The sequence below is a fragment of the Prenolepis imparis genome, unplaced genomic scaffold (genome assembly GCF_030444845.1).
Source record: "Prenolepis imparis isolate NDT839.2.m4 unplaced genomic scaffold, iyPreImpa1.0 SCAF_7, whole genome shotgun sequence".
Classification (NCBI taxonomy): Eukaryota; Metazoa; Arthropoda; class Insecta; order Hymenoptera; family Formicidae; genus Prenolepis; species Prenolepis imparis.
Window position 1 is genome coordinate 14170202 of NW_028141165.1, and position 22540 is coordinate 14192741.

The 22540-nt window shown below is 28.4% G+C and overlaps 2 protein-coding genes across 4 annotated transcripts; both read left to right on the plus strand.

Annotated features, from left to right (window-relative positions):
• Positions 1-232: 232 nt before the first annotated feature.
• Positions 233-8893, plus strand: Kz (putative ATP-dependent RNA helicase kurz). 2 transcript variants are annotated; one of them, XM_083041673.1, is made up of 18 exons: positions 233-605; positions 732-879; positions 1583-1756; positions 1851-2135; positions 2212-2599; positions 2786-3021; positions 3535-3886; positions 4308-4551; positions 4632-4809; positions 4956-5188; positions 5425-5645; positions 5890-6135; positions 6204-6393; positions 6546-6683; positions 7253-7456; positions 8173-8391; positions 8469-8566; positions 8751-8893. In XM_083041673.1, the coding sequence occupies exons 2-18, from the start codon at positions 814-816 to the stop codon at positions 8825-8827; spliced, it is 3549 nt and encodes a 1182-aa protein (XP_082897799.1). In that variant the 5' UTR covers positions 233-605; positions 732-813; the 3' UTR covers positions 8828-8893. The 2 variants fall into 2 exon arrangements, with proteins under 2 accessions (XP_082897799.1, XP_082897800.1); XM_083041674.1 differs by lacking the exon at positions 233-605 and having other exon boundaries at positions 654-879.
• A 340-nt stretch (positions 8894-9233) lies between these two features.
• On the plus strand, positions 9234-22436 carry Mas (trypsin-like serine protease domain-containing protein masquerade). Of its 2 annotated transcripts, XM_083041676.1 has the most exons (12): positions 9235-10548; positions 13266-13537; positions 16079-16386; positions 16707-16740; positions 17546-18033; positions 18311-18493; positions 18858-18978; positions 19049-19228; positions 19596-19851; positions 19959-20236; positions 20978-21132; positions 21960-22436. In XM_083041676.1, exons 3-12 carry the CDS (start codon positions 16156-16158, stop codon positions 22125-22127), a joined length of 2094 nt encoding a protein of 697 aa, XP_082897802.1. In that variant the 5' UTR covers positions 9235-10548; positions 13266-13537; positions 16079-16155; the 3' UTR covers positions 22128-22436. The 2 variants fall into 2 exon arrangements, with proteins under 2 accessions (XP_082897801.1, XP_082897802.1); XM_083041675.1 differs by lacking the exon at positions 13266-13537 and having other exon boundaries at positions 9234-10548.
• Positions 22437-22540: the final 104 nt, after the last annotated feature.

Below are 22540 nucleotides of genomic sequence, written 5' to 3' on the forward strand. Positions count from 1 at the left end.
GGAGAGGCATAGTGGGAGTGGGGGCTGGGGGGTGCGCGCGCCGTTTCGTCACGTGACCGCGTCACGTGGCTGCGTCACGTGGTTTGGTGTGCCCCCCACCACCACCTCTGCGCAGCCGCCAAACCACGTGACGCGGTCACGTGACGAAACGGCGCGCGCACCCCCCAGTCCCCGCCATGCCTCTTTCCCCACCGCCCGCCGCAGCTCTTGGCCGCGACCTGAAATTGGCAACACTGCACGAGAGAGAGGCAACCATATTTTCTGTCTCACTTCCTTGGGACATGTTTTTCTATCGAGAACAATAGGCATTCTCCTTCCATATTTATATATATGTTCCAAGTTCTTGACGGCCGCAACTGCGAGAGAGAGATAGATTCCGATTAGTCCGGTTCTACAACGAATTGACCAATCGCAGTTGAATGCGAGAGGAATAATCGAGTGTGATTGGTTGATCTGGGAAGAGCCTTTTTGATTGGCTCGACATAAAATGGCGGCAGAAGCGATTGAGCATGCGAAATATTTGACAAGTAGTATAATATTGTGAAAGAAAAAAGATAATAATACACATTTTAATAGTTTAATTGTCATTAATTAATTAATTTCAGGTATTATATTAAGTATTAAAATGTTATAAACATTTTATTTCTTTCTCATATTTGTTTATATTTCCGAACGATACCTCGTGGTTTAACCTCTCTTTCGTACTTTTATATTTATCTTTTCGCGAAAAGATTCCGCACATTCAAGATTTGCAGAACCATCTGTTTTAAGTGGAATTTTGAATATCCACCCGATGCCATTAAATCGAAGAAAATGGAGAAAAAAGAAATGGCAAGAGCTGTTGCAAATGTAAAAGTCGATAATTCCAGTATGAAGGAGGTGAATTCATTTTTAATTATAATTATATATCTTTGTGATAAATATGTAGAATATTTTCTCGCTGATTTTGACAAAATTTTCATCAAATTTCGATAATATTGCTTGAATAACGTATAAATGAGTAAAGTATTAATTATAAAAATAATAATCAAGATTTTCTCTTGAGGAAAATAATTATCAGCATTAAAAATAACGTTGATAAATGTACCGTCAATCTGCTTCTGAAATTTGATGAAAATATATTTATTTAATAATTTTTTTGCAAACAAAGATTTGAGAAATTAAAATCGTCACTCAACAGAGTGAAAAGTCTGTCGGAAAGAATCAACAGTCATAGCACTTATGAAATGTTTAAATAATGGAATATAAGCATACGTCTTGAAATAGTGCGCACAAAAAATTGAAATAGTCTTGGGAGCTTGTTTTGTAAAGGGTGATGTAGTAAAAAATTATAAATCTGTATAGAAGCGTGTAATTATAAAATTGGGGTGTAATTGTTATTTATACGATTGTAACAAGCATGCAGCTTTGCTCTTTATGTAAAATTAAATTTATATAAAAGTTATAAATATATATATGTAAATTTTTTTCTAAATAGATCTAAATAAATTTATAATATTTTTTATACTATAAAAAGTTCTATTATTTATGATACAGAAGTTATTTGATGTTATCTTAAATACATAGCTTTAATATATTACAGATTGTAATAGATATTGAGCATCGTGCTGACGATTATGACAGTTGCAATACACTTGTCTTATCTACGAAGAAAAAAAAAAGAAAGAACATAGAGAAGAAAGTAAGGATTCAGTTATTACCAAAAAGACGGAAACAACTGGAAAAAATAGTAGAGCAGAAGAAGAAAAAGCAACAGGTATATTTATATTCTTCTATATCTATAAAAGGAGGAAAATAAAACATTATTATTTATTCTAAAATATATTATTTATTTTATATGCACAATATAGAGAGCAGCATTGTTAGAAGATTTGGTAAAATTGCAAGCATCTTCAGATGAGTTACAACAATATGTAAGTTTAACATCTATACAAAACAAAGGTTTAAAACGCCATTTCCGAGAATTAGAGATGCCTGTTTCAAAATTGAAGAAAAATGAAACAGAGAAAAGTGATACATTAGAGACAAGTCTCTGTACAAATTCTATCAAAGGCGGCAAGAAGAGAAGATTAGCTATTTTGGACAATGCAAAACAAGATAAAACTACATTGGATCCAAATGTAGTTGGATTTGAGGTAAGGTTAAGAGGCAGTTGTGATAAAAATTGTGCATGTGTAAAATTGTGCAAATAATAAGATAATATTTCTTTAGTCCAGTGATAGCGATGATGAAGATGATTGTAATAATGATGATGAAGATGATTGTAATAATGAAAATGAAAATGATTGTAATAATGAAAATGAAACATGTGTTTCTGATAATATTGCTATTTCTACGATAAATGAAAAACATAATGAAACTCTCATAGAAGATCTGCAAAAAAAAACCATCCCAACTAAATTTCCGGAATCTAAAAAATCAATAAAAAAACAAACTGCTGTCTCTAAAGTTTCCACACCTACTGTCTTTGTGCCTGTAAATAGAACGCCAGAGATACAAGCAATTAGATTGAAACTACCTATTGTTGCAGAAGAACAAGTAATAATTGAAACGATAAATGAAAATTCAATAATCATAATAACTGGAGAAACAGGAAGTGGTGAGTAAAATTAGAATTGACAAGAATGATAGTAATAGTGAGAATTATTGTTTATTTATAAAATTTCTTAAATTATTAATATTATCTAATATTGTTAATATTAGATAATAATATTGGACTAAACATTATATATTTTTTAGATGCATTCCTCTTTATTTGATTTTTAATTGATTAAATTTTTCATAGGCAAAACAACGCAAGTGCCTCAATTTTTATACGAAGCTGGATATGCTCAAAATAAATTAATTGGAATAACTGAACCAAGAAGAGTAGCAGCGATGTCAATGAGCAAACGAGTAGCTCAAGAAATGAATCTTACTAAAAAACAAGTTTCATATCTAATTCGTTTTGAGGGAAATGTTACAGAGGAAACAAGGATCAAATATATGACTGATGGTGTTTTATTGAAGGAAATTCAGAGTGTAAGTAATAACATAATATGAAACTTATTTTAGACGATCTATCGTGACAAAATTCGAGACAGAGTTCTACAAAATATACAGGATGGTTTATTTTAATTAATATAATCGAATATTGCTAAAATTGTAATAAGAAAATAAAAATTCATACAAAGTTAAAAGGGGAAAAAAGTTGATAATCTTGAATTTTAACCAAGGTCAAAATTTTCAAATTGTTTAAAGATCAACCTTGTTTTTTTTAATGAAATTTATTTTTTTTATCTAAATCGATTCCTTGCAATTTGGCAAAAAATTATAAGTAGGCCAAAAAATGAAACACTTTGTATATCAGGATGCATTATATACATTAAGACATGTATAACATTTATAAATAGATTATTAATTTATATTTAATTATTAATTTATAAATAGAATTTCTCAGCTTGAATTTTGTTGCAAATTATAAATCGTTTTAAGTGGCTTTAATATTTTAAATATAGTATAAATTAATTTACATAATCTTTTTGTTTCTTATAGGACTTTTTATTAGAAAAATATTCTGTCATTATACTTGATGAAGCACACGAGCGCAGCGTATATACTGATATTTTGATCGGTCTACTATCGAGGATTGTTCCGCTTCGTAACAAACGCAATAATCCCTTAAAATTAATAATTATGTCGGCTACATTACGTGTGGAGGAATTTGTAGAGAACGCGAAGCTGTTTAAAGTAAAGCCGCCGGTAGTTACAGTTGAAGCACGACAATTTTCTGTAACGACACATTTCAACAGAAGAACAAGCCAAAATTATGTCAATGAAGCATTACGTAAAGCAATAAAAATACATACTCGCCTTCCAGAAGGTGGTATATTAATTTTTTTAACAGGTAAGAAATAATTTTAAACTCTTCTTTTTTTTACATTATTATAGAAAAATAATTATTACCTTTAACTTTACTCACAGTTTTTGTCTACTTTTATATTTCCCACAAATAGACAACATAGAATGAAAATATTATATCAATATTACATACACATGCATGCGCAAACATACATTTTATCCATGTATGGCAAATGTATAAATAATAGGAGGCAGAATAAAAGAGAAAGTAATTAAGAATATAAAAAGATTAAACTGTATGTGCATTTTTTGCTGCTATAGGAAAAATAGACAATTTATATATAATTTAATAAATTTACAAATAAATTAATATGATAAATTTAATATATATGGATGTGTATGTGTTTATATGCATACAATATCTGTTATTATATATCTTTTTAAACCTAATGCTTTATTGATTGCAGGGCAGCAAGAAGTACATACGGTTGTGCGTAAATTACGCAAATTATTTCCATTGAAGAAAAATAAATATCAAGTTAAACAGGTAAATTTGGAAGAAAACGAAACATCTTCAATGGAAGTAACGAACAAGAGTGATGAACATAATAATGATGAGTCCGATGATGATTTTGATGCCAGGCAAGCGTTACGCCATAACAAACAGAGGAGAAAGAAACAAATTATACTCCCGACTATTAATCTCGATGAGTATGTATAGTCATAGTTTGTAATTATTCTAATCTTTCTAATATTATTCTGAAATTGATCTTAAAAATGTTTATATTTAGTTATTCAACAAATCTCACTGATGACACGCACGAAGATTTAATCAATGTGCGGGATGACGAAGATAATTTAGACGAAGATGAAGATGAGGATGAAATTGATTACAAGTTATTGTCAAATACACAACCATTATGGATTCTACCGCTTTATTCCCTTTTACCTAGTGATAAACAAGCTAGGGTAAATATACGTTATGTTTATTATATATATGATGAATTAATCGCATTTTTTTTTAACATTAGCAATTATAATTAAATTAATAATAAATTGATTTCATAATAAAGTATAAATCTCACGATAAATTGATCTTTTTAATATGAATTTAGGTGTTTGAACCTCCGCCAGAAGGATGTCGTCTATGCATAGTATCCACTAATGTTGCAGAAACATCGCTGACGATTCCCAACATCAGATATGTTATAGATAGTGGACGTTGTAAAACAAGATTGTACGATAAAGTGACTGGTGTGAGCACATATCATATTTGTTATACAAGCAAAGCAGCAGCTAAGCAACGCGCTGGCAGAGCCGGTAGAACTCGGCCTGGCCATTGTTACAGGTATCTGATGACCACTGAATTCTATACATATTAAAAAAATCTTTAAATATGAAAAATTCTGATTTTGTTCTGAAGAAGATAACAACATCAAGCCTCTTATTTTTTTAATGCGGGATATTAAAAAAGAAAATTTTTAGCGTATTTTACTAATCCATATAGTCAATAAAGGATTGCGATTCTGTAATTTTTAATGACGATATCGCTATATATTATATATATATGATTCTTTTGCATAGATTATATTCATCGGCTGTTTACAATGATCAATTCGAGGAATATAGTCCATCGGAAATTCAGAAGAAGCCAGTGGATGATTTGTTATTGCAAATGAAGGCAATGAATATAGATAAAGTCGTGAATTTCCCGTTTCCGACGCCACCGGATGTCATCCAATTGAAGTCCGCGGAAAATCGACTTACAATACTAGGAGCATTGCAATCACTTCCGAAGAAACGAGGTAATTAGACAAGACATATCCTTTAGATACTGTTATGTCTGTAAATGTCTGTAAAATTGTAATTGTAAAATTAAATTGAAGCACTTGGAATTATATTTATATATTGAAAAAGCACGTACATTATATATATATTATATATATTATATATTATATATATGTATATATATTTGTGCGTGTATTTTTTTATTTTAATGAAATATATTGTCTAAAATTATTTTATAGACTCAATGATTTATTTGTTTAGAATTGTATTGCGCGAAAGTGACATCGCTTGGACGTAGTATTGCTGCGTTTCCGGTTATTCCGCGTTATGGCAAAATGTTAGCACTGTCACATCAACATAACTTAACGAAATACACAATATGTATGGTAGCAGCTCTTAGTGTTCAAGAAGTGCTGATAGAGACATTTGGCATGGAAGGCTCAGCTAAACATAAATGGCTGTCAATGCGTCGTAGCTGGGCTGGCACTGGCAATAGTTTGCTTCTTGGTATGTAATTTCAAGATTATTTTCATCTATGATAAATATAAAAACATAGATTCTTCTGTTATATACAGGTGATCCAATGGTTTTAATAAAAGCTGTCGGACTTGCTGAATATGAGGGATCTAAAGGAAAACTGCTGCCCTTCTGTGAGGAAACTGGCTTAAGACACAAAGCTGTGGTTGAGATTAGAAAACTAAGGCAGCAACTCACCAATGAAATCAATTTAAATATACCGGATTTAAACCTAATTATTGAGCCAAAGTATGTATATCATATATAATCGAATTTTTCTATTCTGGAGTTTTTGTATATCTTGAAATTTTTTTTATTTCTAAATCAATTTTTTTTAGATTAAATTTCTCTTTTTTAATCTCTGCTTTTCTATTATTTATATTTATTTTCTATTATTACAGAATGTCGCCACCAACTAACATGGAAGCTAAATTACTTCGTCAGATAATTCTCGCAGGCATGGCGGATCAAATCGCAAAAAAGGTATCACCTGACGAAATAAAAGACGAAGACAAGATCAAGTGGAAACACGCTTACAGGTATGCTGTTAACTATTATTAATGATTTAAGGATGTATGAGAGACATCTAGAAATGGTACAAAATTCATAAAAATTGTATAGATAATTTTTACTTTGATATTAAAGCTACTTTAAAATTTGGCTTTAATTTACTAACTTATTTAAAAGTTATTGCAATTTAAATTTCCGCTAATTTTACATATAATCTTGTGAAAATTCGTTACTATAATTGATTATATTACGTTAAAAATATCGAAAAAATGCTACCATGTATTTCAAATTTTTTACACGTATAATTGGAACTTTAAGGAACAATGTTGCAAAATTATATTAACATTCATTAAACTGTTTAGAAGAAAATAATAATAATAATTTGTTGAAATTCTGGTTTTTTCTCTGATTTTTGAGCATTCGGTTGTGTCAACGTTGGAAACAGCTGAAAGTTAGGACATTAAACTATAGCGATTTTCTATAAGATGAATAGCATTGATACTTTTGTCTCCGATTGTATTTCTCATCCTTAATAGAGTAGAATAATTGACGAATAATTAAAAGAGCAATTTCTAATTTGTTCTGATATATTTTTTAGGATATCAGAAATGGAAGAGCCTATATTCATGCATTCTTCATGCGTTTTGCGAAAAACCAGTCCGGAATGGGTGGTTTATCAAGAACTTTATGAAACAAATAAGGTGTACATGAGAAATATCACAGCAATAGAGCCTGAATGGTTACCAAAATTCGCACCTACATTGTGCAATCTCAGCGAACCATTGACCGATCCATCACCAAGGTATTCTTAAGACATTTGTTATTTTATTTCTCTCTTTCTCTCTCTCTCAGCTAGGCATTTATAAAAATTTATTAATTTATATTATTTATAAAATTTATTAATTTATATCGAATATTATACATTTTCTTATTTAATTTCTATAATTATTTCTATTGTGTGATTTTTATAATAGAATCTTTCTATTTTAAACTTGTTCAGACTTTTATTCTAGAATTTCCATTTGGTTTTCCTATTCTATTATAAATAATGTAATAATATGTGTGCTAAAAATGAAACCATACTTTACCCCTGTATTCGTATTTTCATTGTAAGCAAATCTATAGCAGGAGAGTGCAAGAACGGAATTCTAACTCTTTGCACTTTGAAATTTTTTAATATGAGCAACTAGCAACTTCAAGATATTTTTATAGTATCGCTTTTAAAAATTAAAAAATTTTTTTAACAAAGATTATAAATGCTTATATATATATATATATATATATAATTATAGTATATAGTATATTTATAATAGTATAATTATAGAATATAGTATATTTATAATAGTATAATTATAGTATATAGTATATTTATAATAGTATAATTATAGTATATAGTATATTTATAATAGTATAATTATAGTTTATAGTATATTTATAATAGTATAATTATAGTATATAGTATAATTTAAATTTTATTCATTTATTTTATTTTCGCGATATTTTTTATGTTATGTGTAGATATGATCGAGAAAGTGGAAAAATCATCTGCCGTGTTTGCGGCACATTCGGAAGAAGCGGATGGAAACTTCCGCCGATGGATATAGAGCATCCATTGACATTGGATGGCATCAAGTGGTTCGCATGTTTCTTCTTACAGGGTCAAATATGTCCTAAATTAAAACAATTTGTGCCATCATTACTGACGACACCAGATAGCATCACCAAGTCCTGGGCCAAGTAATTTATTGTTTTACAACTGATCTTGATTTTATGTTTATCAAATGGATTATATGTTAATTTTATGATTTCTCCAGATTAATCCCACGCACTCAAGCGATAGTACAAGCACTACTATCGCACGAAATCATGTCTAAGGATAAACTATTGGAAATCTGGAGTTCAGATAAGAAATGTGAGATTAATTCACAAATTTTATATATATAGTAATATTGATTCTAATATATAATCTTATATGTTTTTATATATTTAATTTTATAAATATAATTATAAATATATAATCTTATAATTGTATATTTATATAACAAATTTGCACACATAATACGTATTTGATCAAGTGTGAAATCTTTTAATTTCAGTTTTGCTATTACCCTATCAAAAATGGCTGCCGGAATCCAGACACGCGGAAATAGCTCTTTTATGGCCACCTGTATAATACAATTTATAACGTTATTACGACAGAAGAGAAAAACGCATCGAATGAATATACACATCAAACATATATATAGTGTATAAAATCTTCGATTTTTTAATCTTTTATTATTTCCAAAACTACTAATTATTTTTAAAAAATATTTTAGACGAAACTGTTTCTCGAGATGGCATTATCTAGTCAATATGATTTTGTTCTAAGTGAAGACACGCTTCCAAAATTTTAAGATCATCTTTATTTTTTATGTGAAGAGAGAGAGAGAAGAGATTATATATTTTTTCTCAAAGTTTTTTATTCTCTTAATCATTTTACATATAAAAATATTGAAATATGTTCGAGAAAGTATATATATTAAAATTTGTTATTTCAGTTTCTCGAATATTTTTATACATATCAACAAAGATTATTTGCTTATTTTATAAATATAAAATATTATATATCAGAATCTATCGTTTACATGGATAGAGTTCACATAGAGAAATTTATGTATACTCTAGTCAATCTAATTCACCTGGGACTATCGAAAGATGTGTTTTTTTTTCTTTTTTTTTTTTATGTTTTGAGAAAAAATAAAATAGTCGCACTTCTCTCTTTATCTCAACATTTTTTTTCATTCACATCTTTATCAGTAACATAAAATTACCACAGACAGTGTTTTAAAACGATAAAGAGTGAATTTACTTGTCATAAATTTCATATTCATTAATTTAATAGCCATGGAATTTTGTGGGAACTTCATAAGAAATGCAATCTCGTAAAACGATATGCTTGTACAAAAAGCGATCAATTCCGAAGAAAAATATATCGTACGGTATCTCGTACATTTACGGATAAAGTACCGCTAGTCGCACACGTATATATATATATTTGCACCTGTGTGTGTACGCTGGTGTGTGTACACCGGTATACACATATTCATCGGTTAGTACGCAGGAAGAGGATGGAACGATGGAAGGGCTAGAGAAAGAAGACAGAAAAAAAAGATGGAGAAGAACGTAAATCTGGAAACAAGTAAGGAAAACAAGAAAAGAAGTGAGATTCGAGCGCATGAAGAAGAGTAGAGAGGAATCAGAAAAAGCAATGGACTATAAATTGAAACTATGTCATGTACAAGTACATAGCGCTCCAAGAAAAGTACTTACAATTAGATGATCAGTTATCAAGGAAGGAATGAAGAATGCATATCGAAGAGACAGAGAGGGAGAAAGAAAGAGAGAGAGAGAGAGAGAGAGAGAGAGAGAGAGAGAGAGAGACGGAGAAAGAAGAGAGATAGATACCTACATCTCAAACACCGCTATCATGCGAAGGTGGGGATCCGCATACCCTGACCCACAAGTGGCTTTGATCTCTACCCAGTCAGTCCCCTGTCAAACAAGATGAGGAAAGCAATGTGGGTCCGCGCGACGCAACATTGTGAACATCGCTAAACTCTCTCGCGGTAAAAGGGAGGCAGTTTGACCCGCACACGTGATCTCGAAACCGCGCGAAAAAAAAATTGTGCATTAATCTTGGTGTCTTGAAATCTCTCTCTCTCTCCTCTCTTTATTTTTTTTCCTCTTTTTTTTATTACCTTTTTTTTATCGAAGAAATAGAAGTGAAAACACCTGGAGGCAGATTAAAGATGATACTAAGAACCGCTTCTGGAGGCATCATTCTTTTAGTCGTTCTCGCCGGATCAGTCGTAGGACAGGATGACGATTCCTTGGCTAATACCTTCCTATCAGGTAAAAAATAATTTTACAAGCAATTATTGAAAATATATATTGTATGGAAAGAAGAAAAGAATGTTGTTTTCTCATTCAAATTTTATAAAAAAAAATAAGTGGTTTAAGATTCATAAGAAAATAATAGAATTTACATATTTTGAACAATCTTATTTTTACAAATCAATATTTTTTAAATGTATTGCATTCAAAAATGCTGTGATGAGATGTTTCGGATATATATTAAATATTATTGGTTTTATATATAATATAATATGTTTTAATATATAAAATCAATACTCAAAAAAAATACTATAACATAATACTAAGTTAAAGTAATATTAATGATAAAAAAACTGATAAAGATGTTAGTCAATTTTTGCAAAAGTTTTTTTTAAATCACGGAAGTTTTATAAAGTTTCATATAAAGAGAGAAAGAGAGAAAAAATTTATAATTTTATGCAAGGTTTACAATTATATACTTCGAATTATTGTGAATGATACTGTATCAAAAGAATTTAACTCATAAATGATAGTGATATTCGCGATATCTTCATTATTACATTTACATGAACTTATTTATTTATAATTATATTATAATTATATTATACAATTATAATATAATTATATTATTTATAATTAAATTATATAATTTATATAATAATTTATATATACCAGGTGTCCCATTTTAAAGGATCCACTCAAATATCTCATTGTCAGAAACACTGCGTTAAATCGAAAAATGTTTCCTACAAAAGTTGTAGGATTTCGAGGGGGACATAACATAGTAATATTCATTTGACCTTGGGCGGCGTCTCCAAGGTTAGTAAAGGTTAACCTTAAGTGAAGGTGAGAATGAATTTTGAAGAAAATAAAAAAATGCTTCAGATAAAAGTTGTTCAAATTAATTAGTAGAAAAAGATGTTATAATAAAAAATATGGGTTTCCATTTAAAAAATTTATTCTCACCTTCACTTGACCTTGGAGACGCCGCCCAAGGTCATATGAATATTACTATGTTATGTCCCCCTCGAAACCTTACAACTTTTGTAGGAAACATTTTTTTATTTAACGCAGTGTTTCTGAGATATTTGAGTGGGTCCTTTAAAATGGGACACCCGGTATATATATATATAATTATATAATTTAAATAAGCTTTAATTATATAACAATTCATTAAAATGTCACATTCTTAAAATAATCTAGATATGTGCATATTAAATCTATTAAAATTATTATTACACATACAGACACGCACACACATACATATTTAAAACGATTTAATAAGGATGAGTAATATGTAGAAAGAGCAAAAGTCTTCACTATAGCTTCGTGAAATTGTATCAAACTGATTTTGTCTCCTCAGGATATTCTGTAGAAGAAAATTTTGGTATGCAATTCACATGCTAAAACTGAAAAAAGTCATCTGATGACAGTAACTATTTCAAGAAATAGAAATTCGCAAGCGCGGAGATACGCGGCACACACTTTTACAGGTATAGAATCTGTAAGGATGCGACTGTTCCACTTTTAAGAGTTGTAACGCTATGCGGATGATGGTCGATTTACTGGCGGTAACACGATGGTCAATTCACCATTGCTATATACTTAGGAAATAATCCACTCCCTACTTAGTTTATGCAATGAGCTAATTTCATTTTTTGTTTAATTTATTATTTGTTTTGTTACGAAACCAAATGTCCGATTATTCTAATTTTTTACTGTCGCGATTATAATTAAATAAAATAATTAAAATATTTTACATCACGTATCTTTAGACAATACATTATATATTTTTATGCAACTCAAGATTCTATAATATGACAATTCTAATATTGAAATTCTAATTTTTATATAAATGTAATTGAAATGTATATTGACTTAAATGAAAATTGTCTGATAAAAAATTGCATACATTACATTGGGAAATTCTTAAAATGATACAATTTCAAATATTTATAGCTTCCTAGAAATTGTGAAATTATAAAATTGTAACTATATTTAAAGCGGACTTTTTGAATTATATATAAACTCGAATACACATACAGAGTGTTAAAAAAAGAATCACATATTTTGAGAGCAGGTAATACTGATCAAAACAAGAAAAAAGTCTAATTAACGTGAGTCCTACAGTTAATATCTTCAAAGATACAGATTATTTTTTTATTTGAGCTTATCCTTATTGTTTGTGTCAAATAAAAAGATAGCCTGGATCTTTAAAGATATTAATTGATATAAAATCCATGTTAATTAGACTTTTTTTCTTATTTTGAGCAATATTATCTGCTCTCAAAATATGTGACCCTTTTTTTAACACCCTGCATATATTATATATGTGTATGTGTAAATATATATATCAAACAATATTATACAAATTTTGCATATACTTTGTATGTAATACGTATGTACATTTTTATACATTATATACAGTGAACGCCAAAAGTTCCTATACCACATAAATTATCCAGTCGGATTTACAAATTTTGTGTGTATGAGAGAGAGAGAGAGAAAGACAAGGTAAACATCAGCACCCTGTAGTTCGTCACTCTTATAGTATTCAAACCCTTTATTTACGTGTATAAATGTGATGGACAAGTCCACAAAGATTTTAAACACTGCTAATTATTTGATCAGAGATGTCCAAATTGATGTCCTGCTGTTTGACAATTAAATTTCCCATGTAATTGAATTTGAAATATTAGATATTCCTGTCTTTCATGTCTCATCGATGTTTGCAGGTTTCGCCTTATAGATCTTACTCTTCAAATATCCCCAATAAAAGATGTCTAGAGAGGGTTCATGTCAGGAGATCTCGGCGGCCATTCATGATCTTACCGTGATCCCGCTTCTTCTATCAATCCATTGACCATATATGGAACATTTCATTTAAGAAATTACACAACATTCAAATCAAAGTGAGCTGGAGCTCCATCCTGTCGAAACCAAACATTCTCATAAGCATCTTCAACCACATTTCGAATAGCTGGTACCACTCTGTTTCTTAATAGATGTAAGTAATTCTCCGCAGTTAAATTACCCTCAATTTATCCATTTAAAACTTAAAAATTGACCTTGACGCAGCTTTTCAAGATCATTTTAGGGTCAAATGACCTCTTCGTCTGTTAATACATTTTTTTAATTTGGAAACATTTGTTTAAAATATTTTTGACTAAAATATTTTTCAAGATATTTGACCGTTCCAGAACTTTTGACGCTAACTGTATATATTCGTACATACATAACAATTTCTAGATACATACATGAACATGCAGAATATTCGCTATTAAAAGGTTGCATAATTTTGTATGTATATGTACACATACACACATACAATATATAATTATACATAAATTTATATATGATTATATAAGTAAAATAAATTTAGGGTGTCAAATGAGGCGCAAATTTATTTATTTATTATTCAGTCAGATATAAAAATTAGAAAATTAAAATATATCTGATTGAATAACAAATAATAAATTTACGCTTCAATTATCGTGCTTGGCTCTTATTGTCATTTGACTCTCTAAATTTATTTTAACTTTAAGAGAGCCTTTACATGTTTTATTTAATTTGATTATATAAGGCCAAGTTTTTTTTAACTTTTACGTTAAAAAAATAGAGAGAAAATTATTTTTTTAATTATTATTCCTGTATGGAGATTATCAAGAGAAAGAAACGTATGAGAATACATTTTATATGTAATTATATATATTTATATTTAATTATATATATATATGGACTCTTTCTGATGTGTTTATGTGTTTAATTATCAGAGTATAATTACCAGTTACAATTTTATACACATATATAAACAAGAGTAGCTTTACATAATTGCTCGTCATCGTCTTTGATCGAAATTGAATGACTAGTTAGTCGAAATACATGACTCCAAAGACAGTTATATACGCAGTTCGAGTCGAGGCATTCATTAACTATACCGTTATGTTTGTTTGGTCCCCGTTATAACTGCCAAACCAGCCGGGTATTACCTGTGCGAATTTCTTCTTCGAGCCTATATTATATATATGACGAACCGTGATAGCATTTATCATTTTTGCGCTTAACTTTCATTTAAAAGTGACATCGATTATTACCGTGTTTAAATTTCATTCAAAAGTGACGTCGCTTATTAACATGTTGTGGTGCGGAGACATTCACAGAATTCAGTCAGCACATCTTCACTTTTACTTGATAAATAAATGTTCAGAAATGTTGGAAATTGCGGACGTCATTTTGAAAATTGATTTAATATTATAAATTTATGCACAAATTAAAATAAGTCGATAAATTATGTAATATAAATTTATATTGACACACACACACCCAATACATATACATACATACACATTTAAACAATCTAAATATCAAAGAATGAAAAAAATTGTAATTTAATCAATTTAATTTAAAAATAAATAGGAAAAAATGTAATGTAAAAAAATCAATCTATTTTTCAATGCATTTTTGTAAATTTTTAAATATCAGGGGAGAAAGATTTAGTAGTTTTATATATTGAAACAAAGACATATTTTAACTTTATCTCTTTCTTTTTGTTACTATTTATTATGTAGACAGATTAAATATTATATTTAATTATTATATATTAATAAATATTATATTTAAATTTATATGCTTTTAAAATTATAAATTTTGTAATATATATTCGATTATTCTTATATTTAGAAGAACTAAGAATAATTTAAAAAATTGGAAATTTTTCGATTCTCTAATTATAATTCAAAATTTGAGAACGTTAAAAGAAATAAGGCGCTTTCAAATATTTATATTCGTATTTATGTATGCATCCTCATACTTTTACAACGAATCTTTGTAATATTTTTATTATTTTTTATAATTACTTAAATATTGCGCTATTTAAATTATTAAAAGTTTATATAAATCTAAACTGCATACTTTTTTATAATGAGAAGAACGAATCAATGCAAATTATCTACTTGAATTATACAAAGTGACTCAAAGAAGTATTATAAAATTTACAATTCTATGTTTCGAGAAAACTAAAGAAAATATTCAAAACCTCTGGGAAAAACTCTTAATTTAAGTTTTTTCTCTGAAAGTAATTTTTTCATCTATATTATATTTCAATATATGAAAAAAATTTCTTGATTAATATCGATTAAACCAAAATTATGTTATATATTGAATTTTATATTATTATATAAATTGTATATTATATAATTTTATATTATTAATTAATTATAAACCTTTATCTCTAATTCAATTAATTAAAAAAAATGGATTTTTATCCATTTAATTTTATCGCCTTGATATTTTATATATCAAATCAAAATATGTCTAAATTTTTTTGTGATTTTCACAAAATATATTTAAATAATTATTAATATATATAATAATCATATATAATATATATATTATATATAATATATAATATAATATATTATAATATAATATAATGTATATTTTCGAAATGTGTATTATATTATAATATATTATATTATATATATAATATAATAATTATATACAATAATAATAAATATATTTAAATATTTTGTATGATTTATGTATGCAGGATTTTTAAATTCTTTAACAAGCACGGCGAAAGTCGCCGAATGTCCGGGAGTATGTGTACACGCATTGGCGACGTTAATGTGCGACGATGTTCTCGAGGACGTCCAATGTCCCACAACCAGTATGCGATGTTGCCTTCAGGATCCGATAAATGGTACAGAATCGTCTTCCGAAAACGTCATCGATTATGAAGGGCCGATCTCGGCCGTATCCACGACGATCAAGAGCACTGTGATTTCTACGACGACACCCGCGACTACCACGATGCTTGACACGTCGACTTCCTCTACTTCAGTAAAAACTATGCTGGTATATTCAACAGATTTGATGTTTGAAAATAATTGGGTTGACACGCTGAAAACTCTGCTGTAGAAAGTTATTGCTAAAAAGTAAGATATATTGTTGCTAATACTGCGAGTTAATTGAAATTATTTCGAAAATTGTGCTCACAAATAGACGAGAGATGGACTGTAAACATTTTTATGAAAACAAGGATAATTATTTTTTTCCTCTTTCATCAAATTAAAGCTTTCAATACGCCTTATTAATAACGATATATTTTCTTTGTGTCCAAAATTGCTATGTTATAGTTATATAATTTATATTTATATATTTTTGTCGTTTTACAGGAAAACCATAATGAGACGAATGAGAAGTCATCAGGTACGTAAATGTTTCGTAAAGTATATATCTCTTTATTGAGAGATAATTTTATATCTCTCTTCTAGAGTTGTATAATATATAATAACTTGTTTTATTGTAATTTAATTTAATAGTCTTTTGTGTTAGTGTTTAATTTAAATATCTTAGATTTTCTCTATTTTCTCGTCAATGAAAATTACAATTTTGCCAAACAAAACATGTGAAAAGTAAATATTAATTTATTGAGCAAACTAATATAAAATCAATTAATAATTAAAGAAAAATTTATTGATAGATAATAATTATTCCTTTTAACGGACATAGCTTGGATGATTTTTATTTTATCTTAACATTGACTTTGATTTTTTACAAAGATCAATGATTTTTAAGCGGCAGTCTTTTGAGAAATTATAAAATCATAAAAATAATATATCAAGTCAAATAAAAATTATTTATTATGTATAATTTTAATAAATTCTGCCAGTTTCAAAATAATATTTCGTAAGTTTATCATTAGTTTTCAAAAATATGTAAGTACTAATTTTCCTAAAAAAAATTAATAGTATTTAATTATATTTTATTTTGAAAATTTTGATTTATATTGAAATAGATTTGGCAATTATTCAATTATTCTCATTTGAATTTTCAATTAAAACAAGTAATTATATTTTTGTAATATAATATAAACATAAGATGAGGAATGTTTGTTTTCTATTATTTTACCTAGATGTATATAACTTATAATAATAAAAGATATATTTATCATTATTATTTAATATTATATTAAAAAAAAAGAAGTTACAAAATGTTTGATGATCATTTTCAGTGAAAACATGTTCGGGTATCTGTATGGCCGAGAGAATCGCGGATTATTGTGATGCTGTCTTGATAATAGAAACCCTTTGTAAGCCGGGCTACAAGTGTTGCGTGTCGAGGGATGCCTTCGGGGATTCTCCACCGCCTGAACTCTTGGTGATCGATCGCACAAATACTTCTCGTTATAACGAAAAAAACGGTAGCGAGATTTCATCTCCATCGACGACGATGCAGTCAAACGTATCGACTGATGTCTCTGCAACCGCCAGCACTACAACGATGACGACGATGATGACGACAACGACGACGATGATGACTACCAAACAGCCATCGACGACAACGAGACCGAAACAACCGTTGCTCCTAAAACCGTGCAAAGGAAAGTGTACGAGTGGCTTGTCCGCACTCTTTTGCGATAACATTGATGGAGATGCAGATTGTCCTGCTGATGGATCCGTGTTGACAGTTTGTTGCGTCGAATTGCCACAGCAAAAAATAGTAATAAAATTTAATATTTTACGAATGAAACTTGACTCGTTTTAATGGCCGCTAAATTATCCGGGACATATTAATAACTTGCATTAAGCAACATATATTAGCTTCAAAAAAATCACTTTACGAAATTATTAGAATATATTCTAATATATATATATATATATATATATATATATATATATTAATATATTAATATATTAATAATATATTAATAATATTAATATATAGTTATTTTAAAGCTCGTAGCAGTATGATATATGAAATGTACTATTTTGTTAAGGAAACAACAACGACAATCCGACCGTCCACAAAGAATCCTCAACCGAAGTTACCGCCATGTCCTGGCTTTTGCCTGATGATAATTATGGCAGCTTTTTGCGAGCGACCAAATGTGATCATAGCTAAAACATCGACCTGTCAATCCGGCTCCATCTGCTGCGATAATACAAAAAGTCCACCACAGGTAATTCACTTTCTATCAACTGCATCATCCATACGAGTGACACAATTTAACAAAAAGCTCAACAAAACACAGTTCAACAAAAAATACAAAACAAAGAATAATCTTGTAGTGTTTTTTGAAGTTAAATTTTTATTTTAGATGATCCGACCATCCACAAAAGGTCCTTAATTGTCCATTTCTTTCTTTGATATATACAAAATGTTTATTTAAAATTTTGCACTTTATTTTGACAAGTGACTAATCTTGTTCTCGTGTTAAAAAAAACTATTTTTTATTGAACAGTATTATTAGTCATTTTATAAAAATAATATGAAAATGTTATATAAATAATATAATGAAATATATTGGTTTTTTCATTATTTAGACGCCGAAACCAAAGCCGAGGCCTATTTCGCGACCACCGACAACCATATCGTTACCACCAGATCCACGCTCGGAATGTCCCGGTTCCTGTATCGTATCTTATTTATCATTCACTTGCTTCAGTGAGTAGTAATTACACGTGAAATGCGAGTTTTGTATTTTGGACAAAATACATCATAGGTATATTTACAGGAAATGCCGAGCTGACAAGTTTGTTTAAGTGCAAGAAACATGGATATCAGTGTTGTGCGCCGAAATCTTTGATTAAGGAATTACACGATGGAAATTCCACGGAACCGATTCTGACTAATAGAAATGATACGTCCCACATAACTTCCCGACCTTACACCACCCTGTTTACTACGTCAATCTGTAAGTAATTCGTTCTAATTTATGGTCATTTAAAAAAATTATATATCATTATAAAATCAATAATTATATTTTATATAATTATTATATATGTATATATAATATATATATATATATATATATATATAATATAATATTATAGTATTCTATATAATATATGATATAATACAATATCATATTATATTATATATTATATTATTATACATATATACATATATATAATTATTTTATATAATTATAAAATTATAGAAATTAAAAATTATCAAGAGAATTAGATATTAGTTTTTAAAAATTAACTATTACCTAATTATATTATGAATTAAAATCTAAATATATTAAAGATTTAAAAAAATATATTTTAATTTTATAGATGAGACAACAACGATTAGCACTACTACCAAAAATCCAGTGTACAGTAAATACGTTTGTGGCGTGAAGGGAACCTCTCGCGGTCCGATTCAAGCACGAAGTTCGGAGAGAGACGCGCGTGTCGTAGGTGGTGAAGATGCGGACGCTAATGAATGGTGCTGGCAGGTCGCATTAATAAATTCCCTCAACCAATATTTATGTGGAGGAGCACTGATAGGGACACAGTGGGTCCTCACTGCAGCGCATTGCGTTACAAAGTGAGTAGATACATATGTCTATGTCGCGTATGTAATGCTTACATCATCTCGCATGCGAAAGACGAATTAACAGATTGAGAAAAGTATGTAAAAGCGTTCGTTTTCAGTATCGTGAGATCCGGCGATGCGATTTATGTTAGGGTGGGTGATCATGATCTGACTCGCAAATACGGAAGCCCCGGTGCGCAAACCTTGCGCGTCGCAACGACCTATATTCATCACAATCATAATAGTCAGACGCTCGATAACGATATTGCTTTACTGAAACTTCACGGTCAGACAGAATTGAAGGACGGAGTTTGCTTAGTTTGCTTGCCGGCACGAGGGGTTAGTCACACAGCTGGCAAAAGGTGTACAGTTACTGGTTATGGATATATGGGAGAAGGTACGTTGTGCATATACAGTGACCGGCAAAAATAAAAAGCCCCCTCATCTATAAGACTGGTTTGCTTCATAAAGGTAAAAAAAATATGTTATAGATTTTTTATAATTGAAAATAAAAATTTATTAATTAATTAGGTGTTTTTATATAATTAAAAAGGAATCATTTTTTATTACTAAACAATCGTATATTTAAGAACGACAAAATAAAGAATCTGGATTTATAACATTTGAAAAATTTAATTGAAAGCATACTAACAATAAGAGGACTTCAAAAAGTTATTGAGGCTAAAGAAAATCATATTAACTATTAATTAAAGTAATATTATTTTTTAAATTAAAATATATTATAATTAAAATATATTATAATTATAATAAATTATAAATATAATAATATTATAAATATTATAATTAAATTTATATAAAATATATTATCTTTGCTCTTTTATTTTATCACTCTTAAATATATGATTGTTTAAAAATAAATATAGTATTAAATAAAAAATGATTCCTTTTTAATTAAAAACAATTAATTAATATAAATTTCAATTATAAAAAACTTTAACATATTTTTTTTTACCTTTATGAATCAAACTAGTCTTATAGATGAGGTGGCTTTTTATTTTTACCGGTCATTGTATGTGTGTAATAGTGTATATTTTTTTTCTAAATATTATATTAATATCATCTGTATATTAGTTATGTAGTATACATGTTATGTAACATATATATCAATGTTTCACAGCTGGTCCTATACCTCTTCGAGTTCGCGAGGCGGAGATACCCATTGTAAGTGATGCTGAATGCATAAGAAAAGTCAACGCCGTAACCGAGAAGATCTTTATTTTACCAGCCAGCAGTTTTTGCGCTGGTGGTGAACAAGGAAATGATGCATGTCAGGTATATATATATTCATAATTTTATCAAGAATGTGCATAATTTTAGACACCAATTTAAAATAGAAAATGTAAATAGGTATTTTTAAAATAAAAATGGTTTTTTCAAATATTTATATATTATATATACTTATAAAGTTTATAAAAATTTAATAAAAAGAAATAAGAATTTAAATATAAGTAATAATTGTGAAAAATAAATAATAAAAAATAAAAATTATTATTATTATTATTTACTTCTCACAATTATTACTTATATTTAAATTCTTATTTCTTTTTATTAAATTCTTATAAGCTTTATAAGCTTTCTTTATAAACTTTTTTAATTTTATAACTATATATATATATATATATATATATATATAAACTTTATAAATATAATCAAAAAACAAAAAATTACATAAATATATTTACATGTGGAATTACAAGAAATGTTTATTATTGTTAGACATTTACTTAATGACTTCTTTAATAACATTTTGATTGTTATACATACATATTATTGATATTTCGATTAATTTTTAGTTTACAAGAAAAATGCACTTGAAATAAAAAATGAATAATAAAAACCATTTAAATATAAATAGTAAAATAGTTTTTGAAAACATGTATTTTAAATGCAAGATATAAAATAGGCAGTTTATATTTTATATTTCCATTTTAAATGTATCTATTTCAAATAATGCACATCCCTGAATTTTATAATATCGAAGAGAAAAAATATTGAATATATACATTTCATATTAATATCAAAATACAGTTGTTTTGACACAAGAATTTTTTTTTTGCGAAAACTAAGATAAAGGATTAATTATACTTATCAATATTCAGGGCGACGGTGGTGGTCCTTTGGTATGTCAAGACGATGGCTTCTACGAACTTGTTGGACTGGTGTCTTGGGGATTCGGTTGCGGTCGCCAAAATGTACCGGGCGTGTATGTGAAGGTCTCCTCGTATATCGGTTGGATAAATCAGATAATATCAGTGAATAATCTGTAACTATATCTTGTAAGACGATCGCATCGAATACATTTGATTTACATATTTTTATTTATTGATGGAAGGTTTACCTTCACAAACTATGCACGTATATGCACGATAAAGGCATAGCAAGACAATAATCCGTAGACATTTGGAGATAGACTCGGCATCGGCTGTATATATCTCTATCTGGCATTACAAACATAATATATACTTGTTGATATATTATTTTTGACATTGTATTGCAATGTATTCCAAAGAGAGAGATATATCTTGACAGACAAGAAAAAAGGAAGGAGAAATAAAAACGAGAGGAAGAAAATCAGATTATATTTTATTTTTTTATCCACTCAAATCGAATATCAATCGTTGATATATTTATAGTATTTCCTAGCCATAAGATTGACTTTTATTCTAATTATAAAATTATA

Excerpts from the sequence above, each read along its gene's own strand:
- Mas (XM_083041675.1), top strand. The coding sequence starts at position 10,446 with ATGATACTAAGAACCGCTTCTGGAGGCATCATTCTTTTAGTCGTTCTC. Across the intron at positions 16,741-17,545 it reads GACGAATGAGAAGTCATCAG|TGAAAACATGTTCGGGTATC; the intron begins GTACGTAAATGT and ends GATCATTTTCAG. Across the intron at positions 21,133-21,959 it reads AAGGAAATGATGCATGTCAG|GGCGACGGTGGTGGTCCTTT; the intron begins GTATATATATAT and ends ATCAATATTCAG.
- Kz (XM_083041673.1), top strand. The coding sequence starts at position 814 with ATGGAGAAAAAAGAAATGGCAAGAGCTGTTGCAAATGTAAAAGTCGAT. Across the intron at positions 3,887-4,307 it reads TATATTAATTTTTTTAACAG|GGCAGCAAGAAGTACATACG; the intron begins GTAAGAAATAAT and ends TATTGATTGCAG. Across the intron at positions 8,567-8,750 it reads CTGGAGTTCAGATAAGAAAT|TTTTGCTATTACCCTATCAA; the intron begins GTGAGATTAATT and ends TTTTAATTTCAG.